Genomic DNA, 18,981 nt, shown 5'->3' with positions numbered 1-18,981 from the left:
TTGTGGTAAATTGTGAAAACAAATTATGTTGACCTACATGTAAGTTAAAAAAATATACAAGTAGTAGCTCTTCTGAAAAAAAATAGTTAATTTGTTGTTATTTCTTCCTGTTCATTTTTTCCTTGAACATTTTTATTTTCCTAATAAGTAGTTTAGCTAGCCATAAAAATGTTTTGTTGTCTCTGAGACCATTTTCAAGATAAAAAAGTGATTTGTATATAAAATTTGAATTTTTTGGGGTGGGGGTGGGGACCTTTTCAGAATTTCCCTACAAAGGTCACAAGGTACGAGGGAAGAGGCAAAACTAGAATTTTAAGTGTTAAAACACATGTTTTCATTATCAGTTTGGGCCTCTCTGTGAAGCTGCATAGTATACTTGAGGATCATGTTATACCCATTTTAATTCAAAATACAAATGGAAACTTGCATTGACAATCACTTAATCTCTTGGCACTGTTTTGTTTTTTAATAATTGCCTTTTTTCACAAAACAATAATTTGAACATCTTTGTTTCACAAGCTGGGGGGGGGGGGGGAGGGGTATTCTACAAAGTTTTAAATGGAAAGGCCTTATCTCAAGGTCCATTACCCCTTACCCTTTTGTATACATTTGTACCATTTTGATAGAAATGGCACCTTTTTTGTCGACCTTACATTGCAAAAGGGTAAATGTACCCCTTTAACAAACCTATTTAAGAATACTGCATCCCTTTTCTATTCCCTTGGAAAGAAGTTAATAAATAATATTACAGAATCTCTTCATTCTGGCTGAGGAGAGTAAATGAGAGCTTTTTAACAACATTTTAGAACCAGAAGAATGGAATCCCTAAATGACAGATTTTCCTACCCTTTCATACACCTCAACTTGTGAAATCCCTATCATTAATTTTATACCTGAAGCCTGAAAAAGGTACTCATCGTGAGCTGAGCCTCCCCATATAGGTCATTACAGAGAGCCTTCCCACATACACAAGTCAGGAACTCTTGACAAGTACTGTAAGTAGATGCTGGCTTTAAGACTGGTCTGAGCCAGCTTCTTCAGTTTTTTAGCACAAACTTGTTGCTCTCCGTCAATTTCTAGTACAAAACCATTTCTTTGCTGACCTGGTCCAAGTTCACAGACACTAGCATCACTCTCACGACACTGACTCTATCACTGTCACTCACAGTCTGATTCTTCAGTTTCACTGCACCATGCTTCATCATCACCCATCATTGTTAGAAATGAGTTCATTAGCTTGTAAAATTCACCAGCGTGGCAGTGTCACTGTTGCTATTGCCTGTTCCCAGACTTCCTTTTATGGCTAGGTGTAGGGGCATGAAATTTCACTACTGTTTACGAACAATTTGTTTAGATGGCATATTGAAAGTGATGAATTACTGAAAATTGTCAGTATTGCTAGTGTTCTCTCATTTCCTTAGGGATTGAAATATCTTGATGTAAGATTACAAATAGAAAGCACACTGAAATATAATGCACAATTTTTTAGTAACCTTTCAAAATGGGTTGCCAATATGACAGGGATTAATAGATGAGGAACTTGGTCTGCAAACAGGGCAAATGAGAGGGTTTGAAGAAATTAAAGGTGCATGCTTGACCTCAGTGGGGGGGGGGGGGGGGGAGTATTGGAACTTAGCGCTACTGACGTCTAACACTGTTGAAACGGAAAAATAAATTTGATTATAAATGAGAAAAAACCACGACATGTCCAAATTACTTAATCGCCGTTAAAACTAATCCTCTTGCTTTTTTTTAAGGGGTTCACGGCCTGCCTGTAACGAAGCGTTTATCAATTAAGGGATTGCTTAGGGAAAACATATCTTGTTTAAGGTTCTTAACCAATCGTAACATATTTTATGGCATCAGTTTGAGTCATGAGCAAACACACGAGTTTGTGTTAGTGTCCATCGGCAAGAAAGTTCTGCAAAGCGCGTTATGTGTGTGGGTCTATTCTTGTAGTGATACGATTAACAGCACTCAAGCACTCTCGAGTGTTTGGCAACAGTAAATTTTAAAAAAGGCGCTTCTGTTAATAAGGTTCCCCCATCTCTAGAAACCTGTCATTGTGCATTTTTCTTAGTGTGATGCCTACCTAAGAGAATAGGATATTTGAATTGAGTGCAACTTACCTAGAATTCATTATTTCCACACAAACGATTACTCCTGTGGAATTCAGCGAGGAAGAAATGGCGACATTTCGTAAAAAACACGCCTTCAAAACAGCTGTTTTTAAATAAATAATTACCCTGTCCTTCAAACAAACTGATATGACGAGGAAGAAGACAAAATTTTGTTTATCGTGGCCAAATAAAACGTTAAAAATATCCGGCCGATTGCAGAATATTACCATTTTACTTACTGAGAGAACGATTATGCCATGTTCAAATTTGATTTTGCCGCTCAGCGCTCTTTTTTACCGGATGTGACGTCATTTTTTGTTGGATGATTCAGATACACAAAAAGTGCCAGGCGTCGCAGAGTGTTCTCCCCCGCCCCTGCGCGTAGTACCTTTCCAAGCTATTCCCAGCATCCCTTGTATCTTTTGCGCCAGAAATAAAGGTCAGCGGTGCATAGAGTGAAATCAAGATGGCGGCTGAAGCGAAGGTAATACATGTGCAGTTGTTTTTCCAAAACCTTGTTTCTTCTGTATAGAAAAGTTTCATCATTTAGTGAAATCTTTCAAACAGGAAATAACAGTTCTAAAGAAAGGTAGGGATGAAGAATCAGTGGACAAAACTGTGCTACAGAAATATCATCGAGGTAGACAAAATAGGTTTAAGGTAAGCTCATGCTTCCTAAAATTCCACGGGAATTGTTGTTGTTTAGCTTACGTGCCGTTGCCCCTCATGTTTTAATCGATTTCTCGTCCATCAGAATTTAAGAGACAAGAAACTGCGAGGGAAACTCAGGTCGTACGAGTCACAGTATCAACAAGCTGCGGTACAGGCCGCTAAATCTGAGCTACTTCTGACCGAGGAACCAGGGTAAAGAATTATCAGAGTACAAGATATTTTCTAACTTCTATACCGCTGAAATAAACTTTATAGAGTCAGGGAAGAATGCAAATGAACTTGTTTTCATTTACTTTGCGTGGAATTGAAAGGAGCCACGACTCGGAAATCAGTGAACTAAAGCTCACTGCCAAATGGTTTCCTTTAATATTTAAGCTCATTTGTTAGAAAGACAAAGTACAGCTGAAGTGAAATCTGTTCTAGCAATCAATTAAGCCTTAATTATAAGTGGTTAAATGCTAATTCCCCGTAACAGTTTCCATATATTTTGAAGCAGACTGGTGACAAAACTACCATAATATTCTAGTAATAAGACCTAAGCTCTCTATTTTTAGCACAGAAGGCATTTTAGTCCAGGGTCATTTTCTGAGGGGTTCATTATTGAGAGGAATTTTGTATTTTAAAAATGGTTAACCTGTGTTGTTTTTAATGGATTTTGCACCTGAAATCTTACAGGTTCACATACCTTCTGAGTTTGAATACCTTGTAGTAAAACTCTATAGATAATGACTGAAGCAACACTTACTCCATATTGTTCCTCAAAAGAACATCTCTGAGCATGTCATACCAAATAAGATGTAAAACAATGGTTGTTATGATCTTAAGGAATTATTTCACTCCTTTATTCCTTTATCTAAAATATGTTTCTAGATTATTCAGGGGGCTTTGTAGCACAGGTTTATTTTTGCATCTGATATTTGTGTCCTTATTATCGGGGGGTTGAGGAGAGTTAAAGAAGGAGGAAATTAAGAGATATTTTAATTTTGGGACTTATAACTTTGCTTTATACTGCACTTGATATATGACTATATGCCCTTCATGAGTTAAACATAATTATTATTTGGCAATGTTTGTGTTTTATTTGGCAGGTATTTAGAAGCTGAAGGTCTAGAGAAAACCTTTAAATTCAAGCAAACGAATATTGCAGAAGTTGTTGATGTTACAAGTGCTAGAAAGGTTATTTTGTTGTGTATGTTATAACCTAGAATAGGGAAATGATAAGGGGTTGGGAGGGGTGGGAAGATTCTGAAGGAAAAATGCAACTGTACAGGAAGGGCTACAGGATTTGTTTGGGTACATATTGTTAAGTAGGAGAAATATAATATTATTATATTTGTCATGTTCTACTATCTACATGACTCACTGTTATGGAAGTTAAATTACAGGTCAATAATGTAATTTATTGGCAAGATTTAAGCTTTGCTTAAACCTGATTGGCTCTTGGGTACTGAACATTTTCTGTTATAATGTGCTCAAAAAGTAACATTGGAAACTTAACACAAATGATACACTAATAAACTGTTAACTGTTATTAAGTACTATCATATTGTATGACTAAAAAGTTGTTCTAATTTTCTTACTTTCAGTATTTTGAGCTAAAGCTTGACAAGTTTGGACCCTATCGTATAAATTACACACGTAATGGAAGGTAAGCCAACCTTATATAACTAAAATGGTTACTGAGTAATTTCTTAAACTTGAGTAGTAGCAGTGCAACTAGTCATTTCTGCTTCAGAAATTGTGATCTAAGTTTTGGGGGGTGTGGGACACTTTATTCCAAGAGAAGACTTTGCTATCATTCTCTCCATCATTATTTGATTTGGTTTTACATTACTATGCTTAGTGACTGGTTCAAAAAATTGCACCACTTACGCATCCAGTGAGATACAAAACCAGAAGCAAGCATGACTTGTCTGCACACATTTTCCGGCACTTCTTGACGGCTACATCTCTGTGCTGCAAGTTTTGATTGGTTTTCTAGATTCTCTGTCTCCTTTGTGGTTGGCCAGAGCAAATTACTTTCCTTGGTTCTGGTTTTCTCACACCCAAATGAACACCACTCCAGCTCAGAAGATCAATACTACTAGCTAAACTTGTAACTGGATGAATGTAATATTTGATTCTTTATATGATGAAGCACATTTCTTTGGACAGATTTCTTCTTATTGGTGGGAAGAAGGGCCATCTGGCCACAATGGACTGGCAAAATAAGAAACTGGGCTGTGAAGTTCATGTACTGGAGACAGTCAGAGATGTTAGGTACAGGTTACATGTTTCTCGTAACAAATATCTTAGATATTTGTGTAGTTTAGGTGTGTCACTGACACTAGTCTCAATAGTGATGTCCAAGCCTCATGGTTGTGGAAAACATGATAAATTAGTTATTATCAAAAGGAATTCCTTCTCAATAAGTGAGTATACATGTACACCTCAGTGTTTCCTTCTTCAGTAAAACCTTGGCCAGTTCAAACATGTTATTAATAGCAACAGTTTCTGGATTTGTGTGAAAAAGGGCCGAGTTAAAAAAATGCACTGTCAAACCTCTAGTTTTGGACAGTTTCCATTAGCACATCACTTGAAATATAGAGATTGATCCCAGCCACTCACCAGTTGCTACAACTACATCTTCCTATAAGCCTAGGGTACAATACTCACAAGCAGCCCCTACATGTTGTCAAAATGTAAAATGATGAAATAAATCCCTAAGTTAATGAAGATCATCCATAAGAAGAAAAAGACTAGTCGGGAATCTCTTAACTTCCAGTTTTTAAAATTGTTTTGTCTCAATAATTATTTAATTTCAAAAATTATCGCTATTAATTTTCTTTTATCGATGGCGCCAGTGCAATTTTGTAAGTCAATAAAATTTGTCATAATTTATTAATTTCTTTTCACAGATGGTTACATATTGAGACCATGTTTGCAGTTGCCCAAAAGAAATGTGTCTTCATTTATGACAACAATGGCATTGAACTTCACTGCCTTAAAAACCACAGACAAGTGAACAGATTAGAGTTTTTACCTTACCATTTCCTTCTCGCTTCAGTGGTAAGTGCCTGTTTTAAGCTAGTCTCTCATCTGATTTAGAGCCTTGTCTGCCCTTGGTACATGTCTCTATTTAATACACTGCGTGTTGACATTAAATTACGCTAGCACTACATTGAGGTTTGCAATCTTTTCTTCACTATTCGTCGTCATAATCATTGTGGTCATCATCATTGTCATCATTACCATCATCATCTCATCATCATTTCCTTCTCCGTTCTCGGAGAATGGGCCAGGGCATTGATTCTTTCATCTTTCAGTTACCCTATCTCTGGTAGCAACCTCTGCTTCTCTCCATTGAGTATGGTGCGATTGTTTAATTATGTGAATATAACTGTGAAAATTTTGGACTGAAAAGTAATAGTAACCATGTGTTAGGAGAGAGGTTTTCCAACTCTTATACTTTAACCCTTTAATAAACTATGTAAGATATTCTCTTCACAGGGGGATTATGGCATTCTCAAGTATCAAGATACATCAACAGGCAAACCAGTGGCTGAATTGTTTACAAAGCTTGGGAAGTGTGACTGTATGACTCAAAATCCTTATAATGCTGTTATTCACCTGGGACACTATAATGGTAAAGACATTTTATAATTTAATACAGAGTTGAAAGAAATTTTTCTCAGTCAGCAATTGTTATATAAAGTGTGCTTAATCAATTAAAAGACAGACTGTACTGTTTAGTGGCAGTGACAGGACTGGAGTGTTTATATATATATATTTATTTATTTATTTATTTATTTTTATAAATAGTTATTAGATATTGTTGTGATCTTTTAGGTACAGTAACACTTTGGGCTCCTAACATGAAAGACCCACTTGTGAAGATGTTGTGCCACAGAGGACCTGTGCAGGCAATTGCAATTGACAACAAAGGACAGTAAGTGTGATTTTATCATAGATTCAATGGGGAAATACTTTCTTATTTAGCGTGACTCTCACTGAAAAAAAAATTAGTTGTAAAAGAGTCTTGTTGGCTAGGCTATGAATGTATTTGATATCAGCCAATTGATTTTTTTAATTGTTTACTTTTATGTTACTTGTCTATGACCAATGCAGCTTTGGAAAGATTGTATGTGAAATATGTAACTACACATGATATCAAGAACTAATTAGAGTAATTAAAATTACATGCAGCAAGAAAACTGCAAAAATACAGTATTGTACATCATTGATGATGTGGTGTACAGCATAATTTGTGGAAAACTAAATTTAATGGTGCTTAAAATCTTTTAAATTTAGTAACTGTGTTGTGGTTTAGCATTACCTATGGTACAATTCACATGTAGCATTTTACTTTGTTTCATATACATTACTACCATACACCACAAAAAAAGGAAAACAAATTGCATCAAGGGTAAAATTACAACACAGTAAAATTTTACGCTATGTTTGCATTCATTTTGACTGATATCTGTTAAACTTGAAAGTGTTTTTAACATATGATTGTAAATTTTTTATTGACTTTCCTTTTTAATGAATATTATAGTTACATGGCAACATCAGGCCTAGATGGACAAATGAAGATTTGGGATGTAAGAACCTACAAGCAACTTCAAGCGTATTATACTCCAACACCAGCAAGCTGTCTTGCCATCAGTCAGCGAGGACTGCTTGCTGTGGGCCATGGACCACATGTCCAGGTGCGATACTGAACTGTGTGCATCATTTGTAATCATGGTGGTGATACAAGACCCAGATAACTTCAAACAGGAGAACAGTTCAATCAGCATTTATATGCAATCAGTAGCTAGTAGCCAAGGATAAGTGTTGAGACTGGTATTAGTAATATTGCCATAATTTCTGAATTTATGCTTGCCTTCAAATGTAATCAATCCTGAGGCTAATATTTTCTTGGAAATTCGATGACACTAGTTTATCAGTTTATAGAGTTAAGTTTTTATTCTTTTAGCAAACTGCCTCAAATGAATATCTTGAAAATTTATAATTAAGAATAAAATCTCTTCAGACTAGACCAAAAAGATAATAATAATTTACTACTTTTGAGGGGGGCATAGTGGTCTAGTAGTACATGTTTTCCTGAACAAGAAGACTGAAATGTTTTATCATTTATATTTACTTTTAACACTTGAATGTTAATAATCTGAATGTCGTTGATGCAAACAGATATGGCGAGATGCTTTCACTCAGAAGCAAAAGTCACCCTACATGTCACATCTGTTTCCATCATGTACAGTACATGGAATGCAGTTCTGTCCATTTGAGGATGTGCTGGGTGTGGGTCACTCACAAGGATTTGGCAGTCTACTTATACCTGGTAATACTACCTACTAATTTGTCATAAATTGTGCTACATATGATTGGTGTGCCCCCTTCCAACCTCCATGTTTACCATATGTTATGGTACACTCTCTGGTTTGTTAATGCTCAGCCCTATTCAACACCAAGCAACATGCATGTATTTTAACTTAGACCAGTGGACATGAAAGCCAATGAGTTATAACATTACAAACATATTATCTCTACAGGTGCCGGTGAACCTAACTTTGATGCACTGGAAGCTAATCCTTACCAGACCAAAAAGCAAAGACAAGAGTTTGAAGTAAAAGCCTTATTAGAAAAGGTACAAAATGCATTAAATCACACAGATTTAAACATATGGAATGAATGTTTCTAGCACATCAGATCTGCATTAGAACAGATGAACTCTAGAGCTGAATATCAAAATAACGCCAGACCTGTTGTACCAAGGTACATAGTTTACATCAGTATTGTTTCACTTTGTTAAAATCACTATTGCAGATTCAACCAGAGCTAATAACACTAAACCCAATGGATATTGTACATGTGAATCACCCATCAAAAAAAGGTGCTAGAAAAGCGGGCCAGAATGACGATGATGATGATGAGGTAAGGCCAATCATTCAGCCAGTGAGGCAAGTATTTTCTTGAGCATGGTTATGTGCAATAGTATCAAATACCTAGATACTTCATGGAGTGCACAATACTAGTAATTGCAATAATGTAACACTCTCTGTCCCTAAGTACAGACTAACAATTTTCTGGTGGCTGCTTCGTCACTCACTTTCACTACTTCCGAGAATCGAGCAACATAAGTTCCACTTGTGATGTCATATAATCAAAGGGGATAATTTATTTTTGTTCATCAGGAATGGGGCTGTAAAAGTTTAACTTTGAGTATTATTTCTGGGGGAGAATGGATATGCTGAGTGATTACTTACAGTGGGTATTATTGTAGCATTGTAGTGTTGTTGCAAATTATAGAAAAAAATTCTTACAGGAGAAATAAGATGTGTATAGCTGAATGTAGCCAATGTTCGCTTATATGAATCAATAGTTTTCCACTAGTAGCAAGGGAAACTTGGTTTAAGTAAATGATAATGATGCGACCTGTTTCTTCTTCCATCCCCTAGCAAACAAATTCTAAAGAGAAATTTGAACCAAAATACAAAATGAAAGGGCGTAGCTCTTCAAAGAAACACCACCTTAAAAAGAAGGGTCATGAACAACAAGAGAAAAAGGTGAGTGTACAACTCTCACTACTAGGTTTTTGGTGGAATTTAGACCATTTCAGTTTCTTTAACCTCTGTTTTAAAACTCATTTTGTTGCAAACCTTCCAGCTGATGAGCTTTGCTTCTTAACTTTCACACATCAGTTGAGAACCTGAGAAATGGTCACTTCTGCAGTTTAACATCCACTTTGCCTGAGCATTAATATTCCCTGAGTTGCAATAGTTTAACAGTCCTTGACAGAAAATCTTTCTCAAAAATTGCTTGTTTTAAAAATTCAATCCCCCAATAGTTTCACATCTGCCTTACCCTGTTTCCAGGTTTTGTCAATATCGTAAATTCAAGAACTTCAAAATATGGAGTAATACTGAGTAACACATTCCATTAGCAGTGAGATGAAGATGTTGCTTACTCTCTTTTAATTTGGAAGAATGGCAACCACTATGATCTAGGGGTTCATCAAGATTTAATAGAAAAGAAAGAGTTTACAAGGAAAATGACTAGGTTGATATTAGTATAGGTAATCATGTGAATGCGAGTGCAATTTACACTATGAGGATTTACACTGAGTGATATTTGAAAATTCTCCCATTGCAAGTGTAATTTGAAAGATTTTTCAAAATATCACGAGTAGTGTAAATCCTCAATTGCTTGAGCTTTTACATGATTACGCATTTACTATGTGACCGAGAAAGTTATGCAAGCGCACATCAATTAATTCACACTGCAGTGCAAATTAGAAATCAATGATAAATTGGTCTTTTCTCAGCCAATCACAATGAAGTAATTTTCTCAGTCACATGATAAGTGTCAGGTGTAATAGTATTGATGAGTAGTTGTAATTCATTTATGAAATATAACAATATTTCACCGAAGTGGAGGTGAACGGTGGTGGGCTGTTACAGAGCCACAAATGTCCTCCACTTTCACTGACACTGAGCTGAAAAACTGTTTTATTATATACCACAAAAGCTGAATAACTCGGGGACAATAACTTCCTCTTTGGTCACTGGAGCGAAACAAGAAGTCATTTTGTTTCCCTATGGCTGCTCACAGGTGAATAGTGCTTTTCTAATCAGCTCTGATTAAACCAATCAGAATGCATGAAATGCACTATTCATTCCTCTGGTATATACTGAAGTAATTTTTTACTTATAAAACGTTTTCATACTTTTTGCAGGAAAAAATTAGACAAACAATGCAACGCAAGAGAAAAGAGACAAGAACAAACAACACGAACGAAAGGAGACCTCTTGAAAAATCATCTGCATTGGATAGATTTCAGTCTAAGGCAAAGTAACTTAAATCAACAGAAAGTCATCTAGGAGAGCTCTTTTAATTTTTATAATTAAATTTATTCCTGTCAACCTCCTAATAAATATTACTTTCAAATAAGTTATATCTCCATTTTTCCTTTACCTTACCCAACTATGAAATTAGCCAATCAGAAACTGTGACCACTATCCTACAATCCTGCAGTATCAGGTTAATGACCTGATATGGCCAAATTTGGGTATGATTAATACCTTATCATACCATTTAGGTACCCTTCAGCAGCATATCAGGTTCGTCTGGTCTTGCCAGTGGCCATGGCTATTTTGGCTTGACTACTTCTCTCCAAGATATATACCATGGCTTGACCAAACTCACATCTGAAATGCCACCAAAATATACCTAAAAGGTTTAATTGTGTATAAAAAATACACAAATCCCATTCCATTGGAAGATGGGTATGCAAGAGACAATATGGAATATTCTGGGTCAGATCTCAGATGAATAAATTAACCAGACAAAGATTCAAAGATGCTTGTCTGATGGGTCAGGCTTGTGAAGAAATAACCACAAAACACCAAACAGACTTGTGATCATACTGTTCTTTATTACAATTAACAGAAGATTACACTTTAGTTCTTCTTCTTGGCAACACCAACAGTTCTTCCCTTGCGACCAGTTGTCTTGGTGTGCTGACCACGAACACGGAGGCTATAAGAAAAAGAATATTTATATTTTAAGTTGTGTCACAAAAAGGACTTAACACTCCAAGTCCAAAGCTAAGAGCATCAATATTCTTCTTACAGGATCTCTGTCTCATCAAACAAGATCATGCACCATGCTTACAAACAAAGCAGAAAAAAATTCTGACCGGTTTAAAAACCAAACTGAGTCTATGTGCCTGGTGCCACTTGAATACTTTTCATTAATTCACATTCTCACTGTTTCACCGGTTAGTTATGTAGTGACTGGCCACAATAATTATCCAGACAGTCAACAACCTGTTATTAAGTAGTATCAACAAACCATACTGCTAGCTATTGTAGTTAATTCAATAACCAAATAGCCAACTAAAAAACTGCAAAAGTGAAAAGTCTGCGACAAACTAAGTCACTCAAATGGATCATCATGCTGGAAAAAAGAATAACCATTATTTGTGTTGGGGAATGGTAAAATAGATTCTAAAAAGTGCAGGTAATCAAGTCTTGTAAACTTATATTGCCAACATTATAGGAGGTCTAACATGTTTCTCCATCAAAAGGTTTGTGCACAAGGAAAAGAACTGTACTGTGGGTTGTTTTTTTTGTAAGTTATCAGACACAGTTTGGTCATAGCTCAACAAACAGATTAATGACTAACCAAAGCACTACCTTTTATTAACAAGACCCAGTCAACTGACAATAGACACAAGCTTACCCCCAGTAGTGACGAAGACCACGATGAGCACGAATCTTCTTCAACCTTTCAAGGTCCTCACGTAGCTTGCTCTCAAGATTGTTGGCAAGAATCTAAAACCAAAGCATGCTGATGTTGGCAAGAAGTCTTTCAAAACAAACACACTTGACAATAAGTCCAAGGGCAATTTCCCATACCTGTGAGTACTTGCCATCCTTGATATCCTTCTGCCTGTTGAGAAACCAGTCAGGGATTTTGTACTGACGAGGGTTTTGCATAATAGTTATAACTCGCTCCACCTGCCAGTACAAACAAAAAAATTGCGTTAATATAGGTTGTTGTGGAATGTTCAATGAGAAATGAGTTTAACATCTTGTATCAAACAAAGTAAAAGAGAAGAAATGGACAATGAAGAGAATGACATCCAAGACAGTAAACTGACCTGTTTGTTTTGATAGGTAACTACTGTATGGTAAGCTGTGTATTTTAAATACAATTTTAGAAGTATGAAGTATCACATTACCTCATCATCAGTGAGTTCTCCAGCACGTTTATTCATATCAACATCAGCCTTCTTACACACAAGGTTTGCATACCTTCGCCCCACACCCTACAAACAATATAAATTGATTCACTTACTGTAGACATGAAAGAAACAATCACAGCAATCTTAGCCATGTCAAAATGACAGTGTCTTCTGACAGATTGAAAATACATTTGTGCTTATGTTAAATCTTGCAAAAAAAAAATTTTCCAGCAAGTTAATATTTTGGTATATGAGATATATACCAGTTTGACAACACATTTTAGGATGTAATGAGTGTCAAATAAAATTGATGTGACTTACATTTTCAAATCATGACAACAAATATACCAAAATAACACAGTGGTGTCATAAATATCGAATACAACAGAACACATGGCTGCTTGGAGATAAGATACTTCACTTCAAGTGATCAACTACAAATTTGTATGCTCGACACAGAATTAACTTGAAGAAACGTTCTATACCTCAATGCAACCCATACATTATACACTTGTCCATGGCATGACGCAAAATTTACTTTGCTCTCCTTACTAACCTTAATAGAGGTCAGTGCAAACATAATCTTTTGTTTTCCATCGATGTTGGTGTTCAGTACACGCAAAATGTGTTGAAACTTCTCAGGAATTACAAGGGCCTGTGAAAATGATATGAACTCATGAGAGAACTGACACAAATACTAACACGTCTAGAAAAACAAGAAATTGGTGAGGAAGCTCGAAATTTTAACAAAAAAGACGCAGTCGTGGAATTAATACAGCAACGAGATTCACTTTGAGATCTCAGTTACTGCGCAGTACAAAATTCTAAGGCGTTCTTCACAGTGGAATATTGGCAATAGAGTTATATCGTTCCCCTAACAGGACCCTAAAATACGCGTATTTGGTAGTATATATAATTGAAACATATGAAAAAGGACTTGGGAAACTGCACTCAACGGTTTTCAAGAAAAACTTTCGTTCGCCAAAGTCTCACAGATAGCTTCGACTATCTGTTTAGTAAGCTTCTGCAACATTTCATCCCTTACACTTGATGTAAACCTCTGTGTAACACAATCAAGACCTGAGGACATTGCTAGATCATAAGCAGTTTGACCAGCGTCACTTGTAACATTGGTCCGTGCACCTAACCCTAACTTGCATTTATTTTCTGCCATCATACTTCGCACACGGAGCAAATTTACAAAATAAATTTTCACAGTAGTTTTTTAATGTTCAGAGAGTAACATGTGCTATGACAAGGGTCTCAAAGCGATCAAGAAGCTAAGATGAAAACGGATATTTTTTCATCACCACTTCTTCCAGACAAGTACCTTACCATGATGGCAGCCGAAAGAGAACTTCTCAAAGTGCATGATGGGATTTGTATACACCACTGAGCCCGCGAACCATATAAGATCAGCGAACACCAGCAAGGTAAGTGATTCGTGTATCCTTAATATAGTTTATTCAGATAATTCGGAATCATCCAAATGAGCAACCGTTTTGGATATGCCAGGCGTAAGGAACAGGAAAGTAACATGCTACATGCAACATGTTAGAAGTAGTATTCCTGTGTGTTATATGTTCTGATCTAGCCAGGGGTTCTGGACACCATCCGAATTGCACAATTTTGTTCATACTGTAGCCTATCATCAAGAACCAATCCTCCGTAGCAAAAAAGATGACGACTGGTACATTTACCCACAGTTCTTAGCGCACAACAACTTTAAAAACGTCTATAAAAACGTACAGAAACGTTATAAAATCTTCAAACCCAGGCTACTCGATGTCCTTTGTACAGGAACAAATATTATAAACATTTGGCTTTCTTAGTGCCTTATAGGCTGTGTTAGGTTCGCAAGGTATGGTGGTAAAATGTACAGCCGCCATCTTTTCTCCTATGGTGGATTGTGGCATGGACAAGCCATATAGTAATACTACACTTTTAGAAATTACTTTTTTAATAGGGAATGTACATTTCTTTACAATTCAATGTAATTAATAGAAAACGTTAAATAAATGTGTTTAATTTAGCATTCTCTCCTGTTAATTTTCTTTTTGAACAAGCACCAACGTAGTTGAACATTAAAAGGCTCAAGTGATTTTAACAGATATTGGCCAGAAAAGTGCTCCTTTCTGGGATGGTTAACAAGACAGTCCTAAGCCTATGGTTATTTTGGTCTATATTTTCTTTTTTAAAAGTGGATAGGTAATATGAATTAACAAAAAGGGTAAAACAAAAGGTTTTTTCTTCTGAAGTGACTATGTGGGTAGAAGTTGCTATTTCATACATAATTTTTTGTTTTGAAAGCTTACTTCCTAAGGTATCATCTTTAATATTACTTCTCATTGTGACACTCAAGTTTGTTATATTTGACATCTTGGCTAAGAAAATGGAAATTATAGTAAAAACAACAATGACTTCACTCAAAAGAATAAACATGTCCTCAATCATTTTGGTTTCACCTTGCCTGAAAATGTCAGTTGTCTCCTTGGACTGATGGATGTCAAGGTGGCTGACATTTGAAACTAAGTTTCCGCTGAAAAATTTTGGGTCACTTTTAGAGATAATGACCTTTCGAGAAAATGACCTTTCAAGTTTAACCTAACTTTTTAAAAGATAACTAGCTGAAATTTAGATAGTTGAAGTTAAACATCATATTTGGTTGTAAAGGTATGGCTACAGTTAAAACAAATATATTTCAGTCCAAATCCATGTACGACTTGTGATATCAGTCCTCAGAGTATCATTTACAGATTTGACTAAAGGACTGGTAAACATAAAACCAAGAAAACAATATTATTACTGCAACAAATTTAGACTGAAATTCTTGCATTGTCCCAAGGTTTGCTACTTATCAGAACAACATGCATTGCTGATATGTTCAGTTACTATTTACCACCAGATCAATGTCAGTAACAAAATCTCCACACTGATCTACCTACAGCACTTCCAGTATTGTCGGTAGAGTTTTAATACTGATGCTGGTTCATTACAATAACTAGCAAAACTGAATGGTTCTAACAGCTCATGGAATGCCAAACCAAACATATTCTGTACTTGCATCTTGACCTTGACCACTTAGCCTTTGCCAAAATACAGTCTAACATCCAAATGCATCACTTAGTGGCAGTTTCACAACTCCCACTCCACCGCCAAGTCTGCGATAGTTCATTCCTCCATAAAGCTTCCACTGGTTAGACACTGGATCGAACACTTCAATAGTCTTAAGATAAGTGGTGCCGTCAAAACCACCAACAGCAAGAAGCTGGCCATTCACTACTGCCAGTCCCACTCCACTGCGGCGAGAGTTCATTGCAACTACTGGAAACCACTGGTTTGTTTTTGGATCATAGCATTCAGCACTGCTTAGTTCTGTTGCATCATCTCTCCCGCCAACTAAAGAAACAGAAAAAAAATAACTTACTCATTATTTTGTACAACAAATTCAGTTGATAATGTTGTGAATGAATGAATGCCTAAATATTTTGAATGGACTGGTTATTATTGTTGTGTTTTGTGGGTAAAGTCTGCATACAAGCCAAGTGGCCCATATTTCTACCCCTTCTGGATGGGATGCTAGTTCATCACAGGGTTATCCCCCCCCCCCCCCCCCCAGCATTAAATTTGCCAGTACCCATTTATACATCTGGGTGGAGGGAGGCACTGTGGGAGTAAAGTGTCTTCCCCTACCATGGCTCAAACCCAGACTGCTCGATACAGAGTCACACTAACCATGAGGCCATTGCACATCTCCATATGATGTGTTTAGTCAATGTAAATCGCTTTTTATTTGCTCATCGAAGTGATATTCAAACAGGAAACTTCCAGTGTGGGATATGGGACAAGCAAGTCCACTTTGCCTCCAGGGACAATTTTCAACGGTTTTCAACTTGTTGGTTTCAAGGAAATTGAGGCTTTTTAGTGGTGCAATGAAAATTTTCAAGGAAATTTGTGTTTAACCTGTAACATGCAAGAGTGAATCATCAATTTATATTATAGAATCTTACCAACATAGAGTTTATCTTGGAACAAAGCTGCTCCAAGATGCTTCCTTCTTGTTCCCATGGGAGCCACTGGACTCCACCGATTTGTTTTAGGATCATATTTCTCTACCGTGTTTAAAGGTGAAGTACCATCTGACCCACCAATGGCATAGAGATATCCGTCGAGCACTGCAACACCCACACCCAGTCGACGAGAACTCATAGATGCCACCCGAAACCATCTGTTTTCTTGAGGGTCATACTTTTCAACAATGTACAGACACGAAACACCATCTTGCCCTCCAACAGCGTACATGTACCTAGAAGAGTTGTATTGAAAATTGATTTTTATTTGCTATTTATTGATATTATTTGAATCAAAACTAATATTTCAGGGGAAAATCTGACAAACCAATCGGAGAAGGAAAAATCCAAAGGAAGCATCCTCAAAAGGTTTCATTTGCTTCATTTGAAACTATGGCACAAGAGGCAAATGTTCAAATCTGATTTCCTTAGCATTAAATGGCCAGAATTATTGCTACACCTCCTGAATGGGATGCATGCTAAACAATCGCAGTTAGCGCCATCTTACCTCATCCCCCACAAATATTTTGTCAGGTTACCCTTGCCAATTAACTTGCCAGTTCCTTTCTACATACCCTGGGTGGAGAGAGATGCTGTGAGAGTAAAGTATCTCAACCAAGAACAGAACACAGTGATCCCAACCATGCTTGAAACTAGACCTTTCTGAACAGGGTTCAGGTCACAGACCATTTGGCCACTACCATTCTTCCCACAAGGTCACACGGTAACCAGTTATCAATGATATCTTAACTTACCCATCAAGTACAGCAACACCAACACTGGTCCGGCAAGTGCAAGTGGGTGAAACCTCACTGCTCCATTGGTTTGTCTTGGGGTCGTACCTCTCAACACTGTTGAGGTAACTACTACCATCATGGCCCCCAACAGCATACAATAAATTGTCCAAAACTGCGACACCAACACCACAGCGTCGCTTGCTCATAGTGGCGACCATTTTCCAATCACTTGTCTGTGGCTCATAGCGTTCGACGCTGCTGATGGCATCCCCACTGCACCACCCACCCACTGCAAACAGTACCTCAGTACATTTCGTCGGTTTTCGTGGTCGGGTTCGTGGCCCCTGCATGAGCAACCTTTGCTCCGGAAGTAAAAGATAATTCTTTGCTTCATCGACCAAGTCCCTACATGATTCATCACTTTTCACCAAAGGATCAGTGCCAACGACACCAACTAAGAATTTGGGCAATAACAGTGGTAGACGGACGTGTTGTAAAATCTGCGAAAGATGGCATCGCCTCTCTGAAACGCTATATTTGACCCAGTTTATAACCGCTGTAAATACCTGCTCCTCCGAGCGAATGTTTAGCTCGTCGCTTGAGAGAATGTCAAGTAATTGTGTCACTGGTAGAAGCAGGAATTCCTCACTTTCCATTACTTCTTGGAAATTGTGTTGAGTGAAAATGTCAGCGATACGTAACAGATCGCGACAGGCGTGAGTATCAGCGAAGGCCCTAATACCAAGACAGTTCGAAGGGTCGAGTTGACGTTTTAGAAATTCGCAGCATATTTCCTGAATTTCTGAGATCTGAAGAAGGCAAGCGGCAGGGAGAAGCACCTGAACATTGCCCTCTTCCACAGTAATCGACGCTGTGTAAGCGAAATCAACGAGTAATTCCATCGCTGTTTCATCGACATCTTGGATTGTTATCTCCATTTGCCTGCTCTCTGCCATCTCTCCGGTGAACATGGCCCGAAAATATGGGCTACACGCCGCCAGAATCACCCGATGTGCAAACATGGTTTTATTCCCAGCCTTTATAACAACATCACACAGTTCTTTGCATTGTCGTAAAGCTTCTAAAGTGTCCAGGAGTTGCTTAGGGTGGCGATCCGAGATATGCCTCATCCTCGGTTTGTTGGGTTGAGAAGTGGACTTCAAAGGGCTGCCACCAAGGAAACCGAAGTCAATCGTCGAGCTTTTCTCCATGTTACCGACAGCGAGATAACTATATTGCCAGTCTTGAAAGTTTGCTGTGTAATTTAACTCATTTTGTTTTTAATTTGTGCCACTTTAATGTGAATTCTCACCTCTTTCACCACAACAACAAACGAAACAATACGACCAGACTGTGTAACCTGGCATCGGAGAAGAGTGAAAACATGGGATTTGAAAAAGAAGGAAAGGGAAGGAGTTTGTAAGCAAGTGGGTCATAATCTCTTGGTCTTAATTTTTTTAAAACTTCCTTTTTCTTCAGGTTTCTAACTTATTTGTAACTGCACGAAGAGTCACCGTTAAAATTCTCAATGGGCTATAGCTGTACTTGTAACGTTCCCCTCCGAGCTCCGACTACTACCCCATTTAGTGGGCCGAGCAGGGAAGAAATCACGCCCTCCTCCGCTCTCCTCCGCCCTCCTCCGCCCTCCT

At 37.4% G+C, this 18,981-nt stretch overlaps 3 protein-coding genes across 3 annotated transcripts; 1 reads left to right on the top strand and 2 right to left on the bottom strand.

Moving 5' to 3' along the window:
• Positions 1-1,930: 1,930 nt before the first annotated feature.
• Positions 1,931-10,727, top strand: LOC110064648 (uncharacterized). Its single transcript, XM_020771724.2, has 15 exons — positions 1,931-2,604; positions 2,688-2,780; positions 2,875-2,984; positions 3,881-3,968; positions 4,379-4,440; positions 4,947-5,051; positions 5,690-5,840; positions 6,282-6,417; positions 6,621-6,720; positions 7,330-7,483; positions 7,968-8,118; positions 8,330-8,424; positions 8,604-8,711; positions 9,236-9,343; positions 10,513-10,727. Exons 1-15 carry the CDS (start codon positions 2,587-2,589, stop codon positions 10,630-10,632), a joined length of 1,599 nt encoding a protein of 532 aa, XP_020627383.2. The 5' UTR covers positions 1,931-2,586; the 3' UTR covers positions 10,633-10,727.
• A 464-nt stretch (positions 10,728-11,191) lies between these two features.
• Positions 11,192-13,891, bottom strand: LOC110064649 (small ribosomal subunit protein uS13). The gene is made up of 6 exons (XM_020771725.2): positions 13,861-13,891; positions 13,082-13,180; positions 12,523-12,609; positions 12,197-12,298; positions 12,021-12,112; positions 11,192-11,315 (listed from the first exon to the last, which is right to left on the bottom strand). Exons 1-6 carry the CDS (start codon positions 13,861-13,863, stop codon positions 11,237-11,239), a joined length of 462 nt encoding a protein of 153 aa, XP_020627384.2. The 5' UTR covers positions 13,864-13,891; the 3' UTR covers positions 11,192-11,236.
• A 576-nt stretch (positions 13,892-14,467) lies between these two features.
• Positions 14,468-18,690, bottom strand: LOC110064646 (kelch-like protein 20). The gene is made up of 3 exons (XM_020771723.2): positions 17,351-18,690; positions 16,536-16,831; positions 14,468-15,924 (listed from the first exon to the last, which is right to left on the bottom strand). The coding sequence occupies exons 1-3, from the start codon at positions 18,541-18,543 to the stop codon at positions 15,629-15,631; spliced, it is 1,785 nt and encodes a 594-aa protein (XP_020627382.1). The 5' UTR covers positions 18,544-18,690; the 3' UTR covers positions 14,468-15,628.
• Between the last annotated feature and the right edge of the window lie 291 nt (positions 18,691-18,981).

The sequence above is a fragment of the Orbicella faveolata genome, unplaced genomic scaffold (genome assembly GCF_042242905.1).
Source record: "Orbicella faveolata isolate gen_17 unplaced genomic scaffold, um_ofav_v1 contig_36, whole genome shotgun sequence".
Classification (NCBI taxonomy): domain Eukaryota; kingdom Metazoa; phylum Cnidaria; class Anthozoa; order Scleractinia; family Merulinidae; genus Orbicella; species Orbicella faveolata.
The sequence above is the reverse complement of the archived record's forward strand: the minus strand, read 5'-3'. Positions and strand labels throughout refer to the sequence as shown.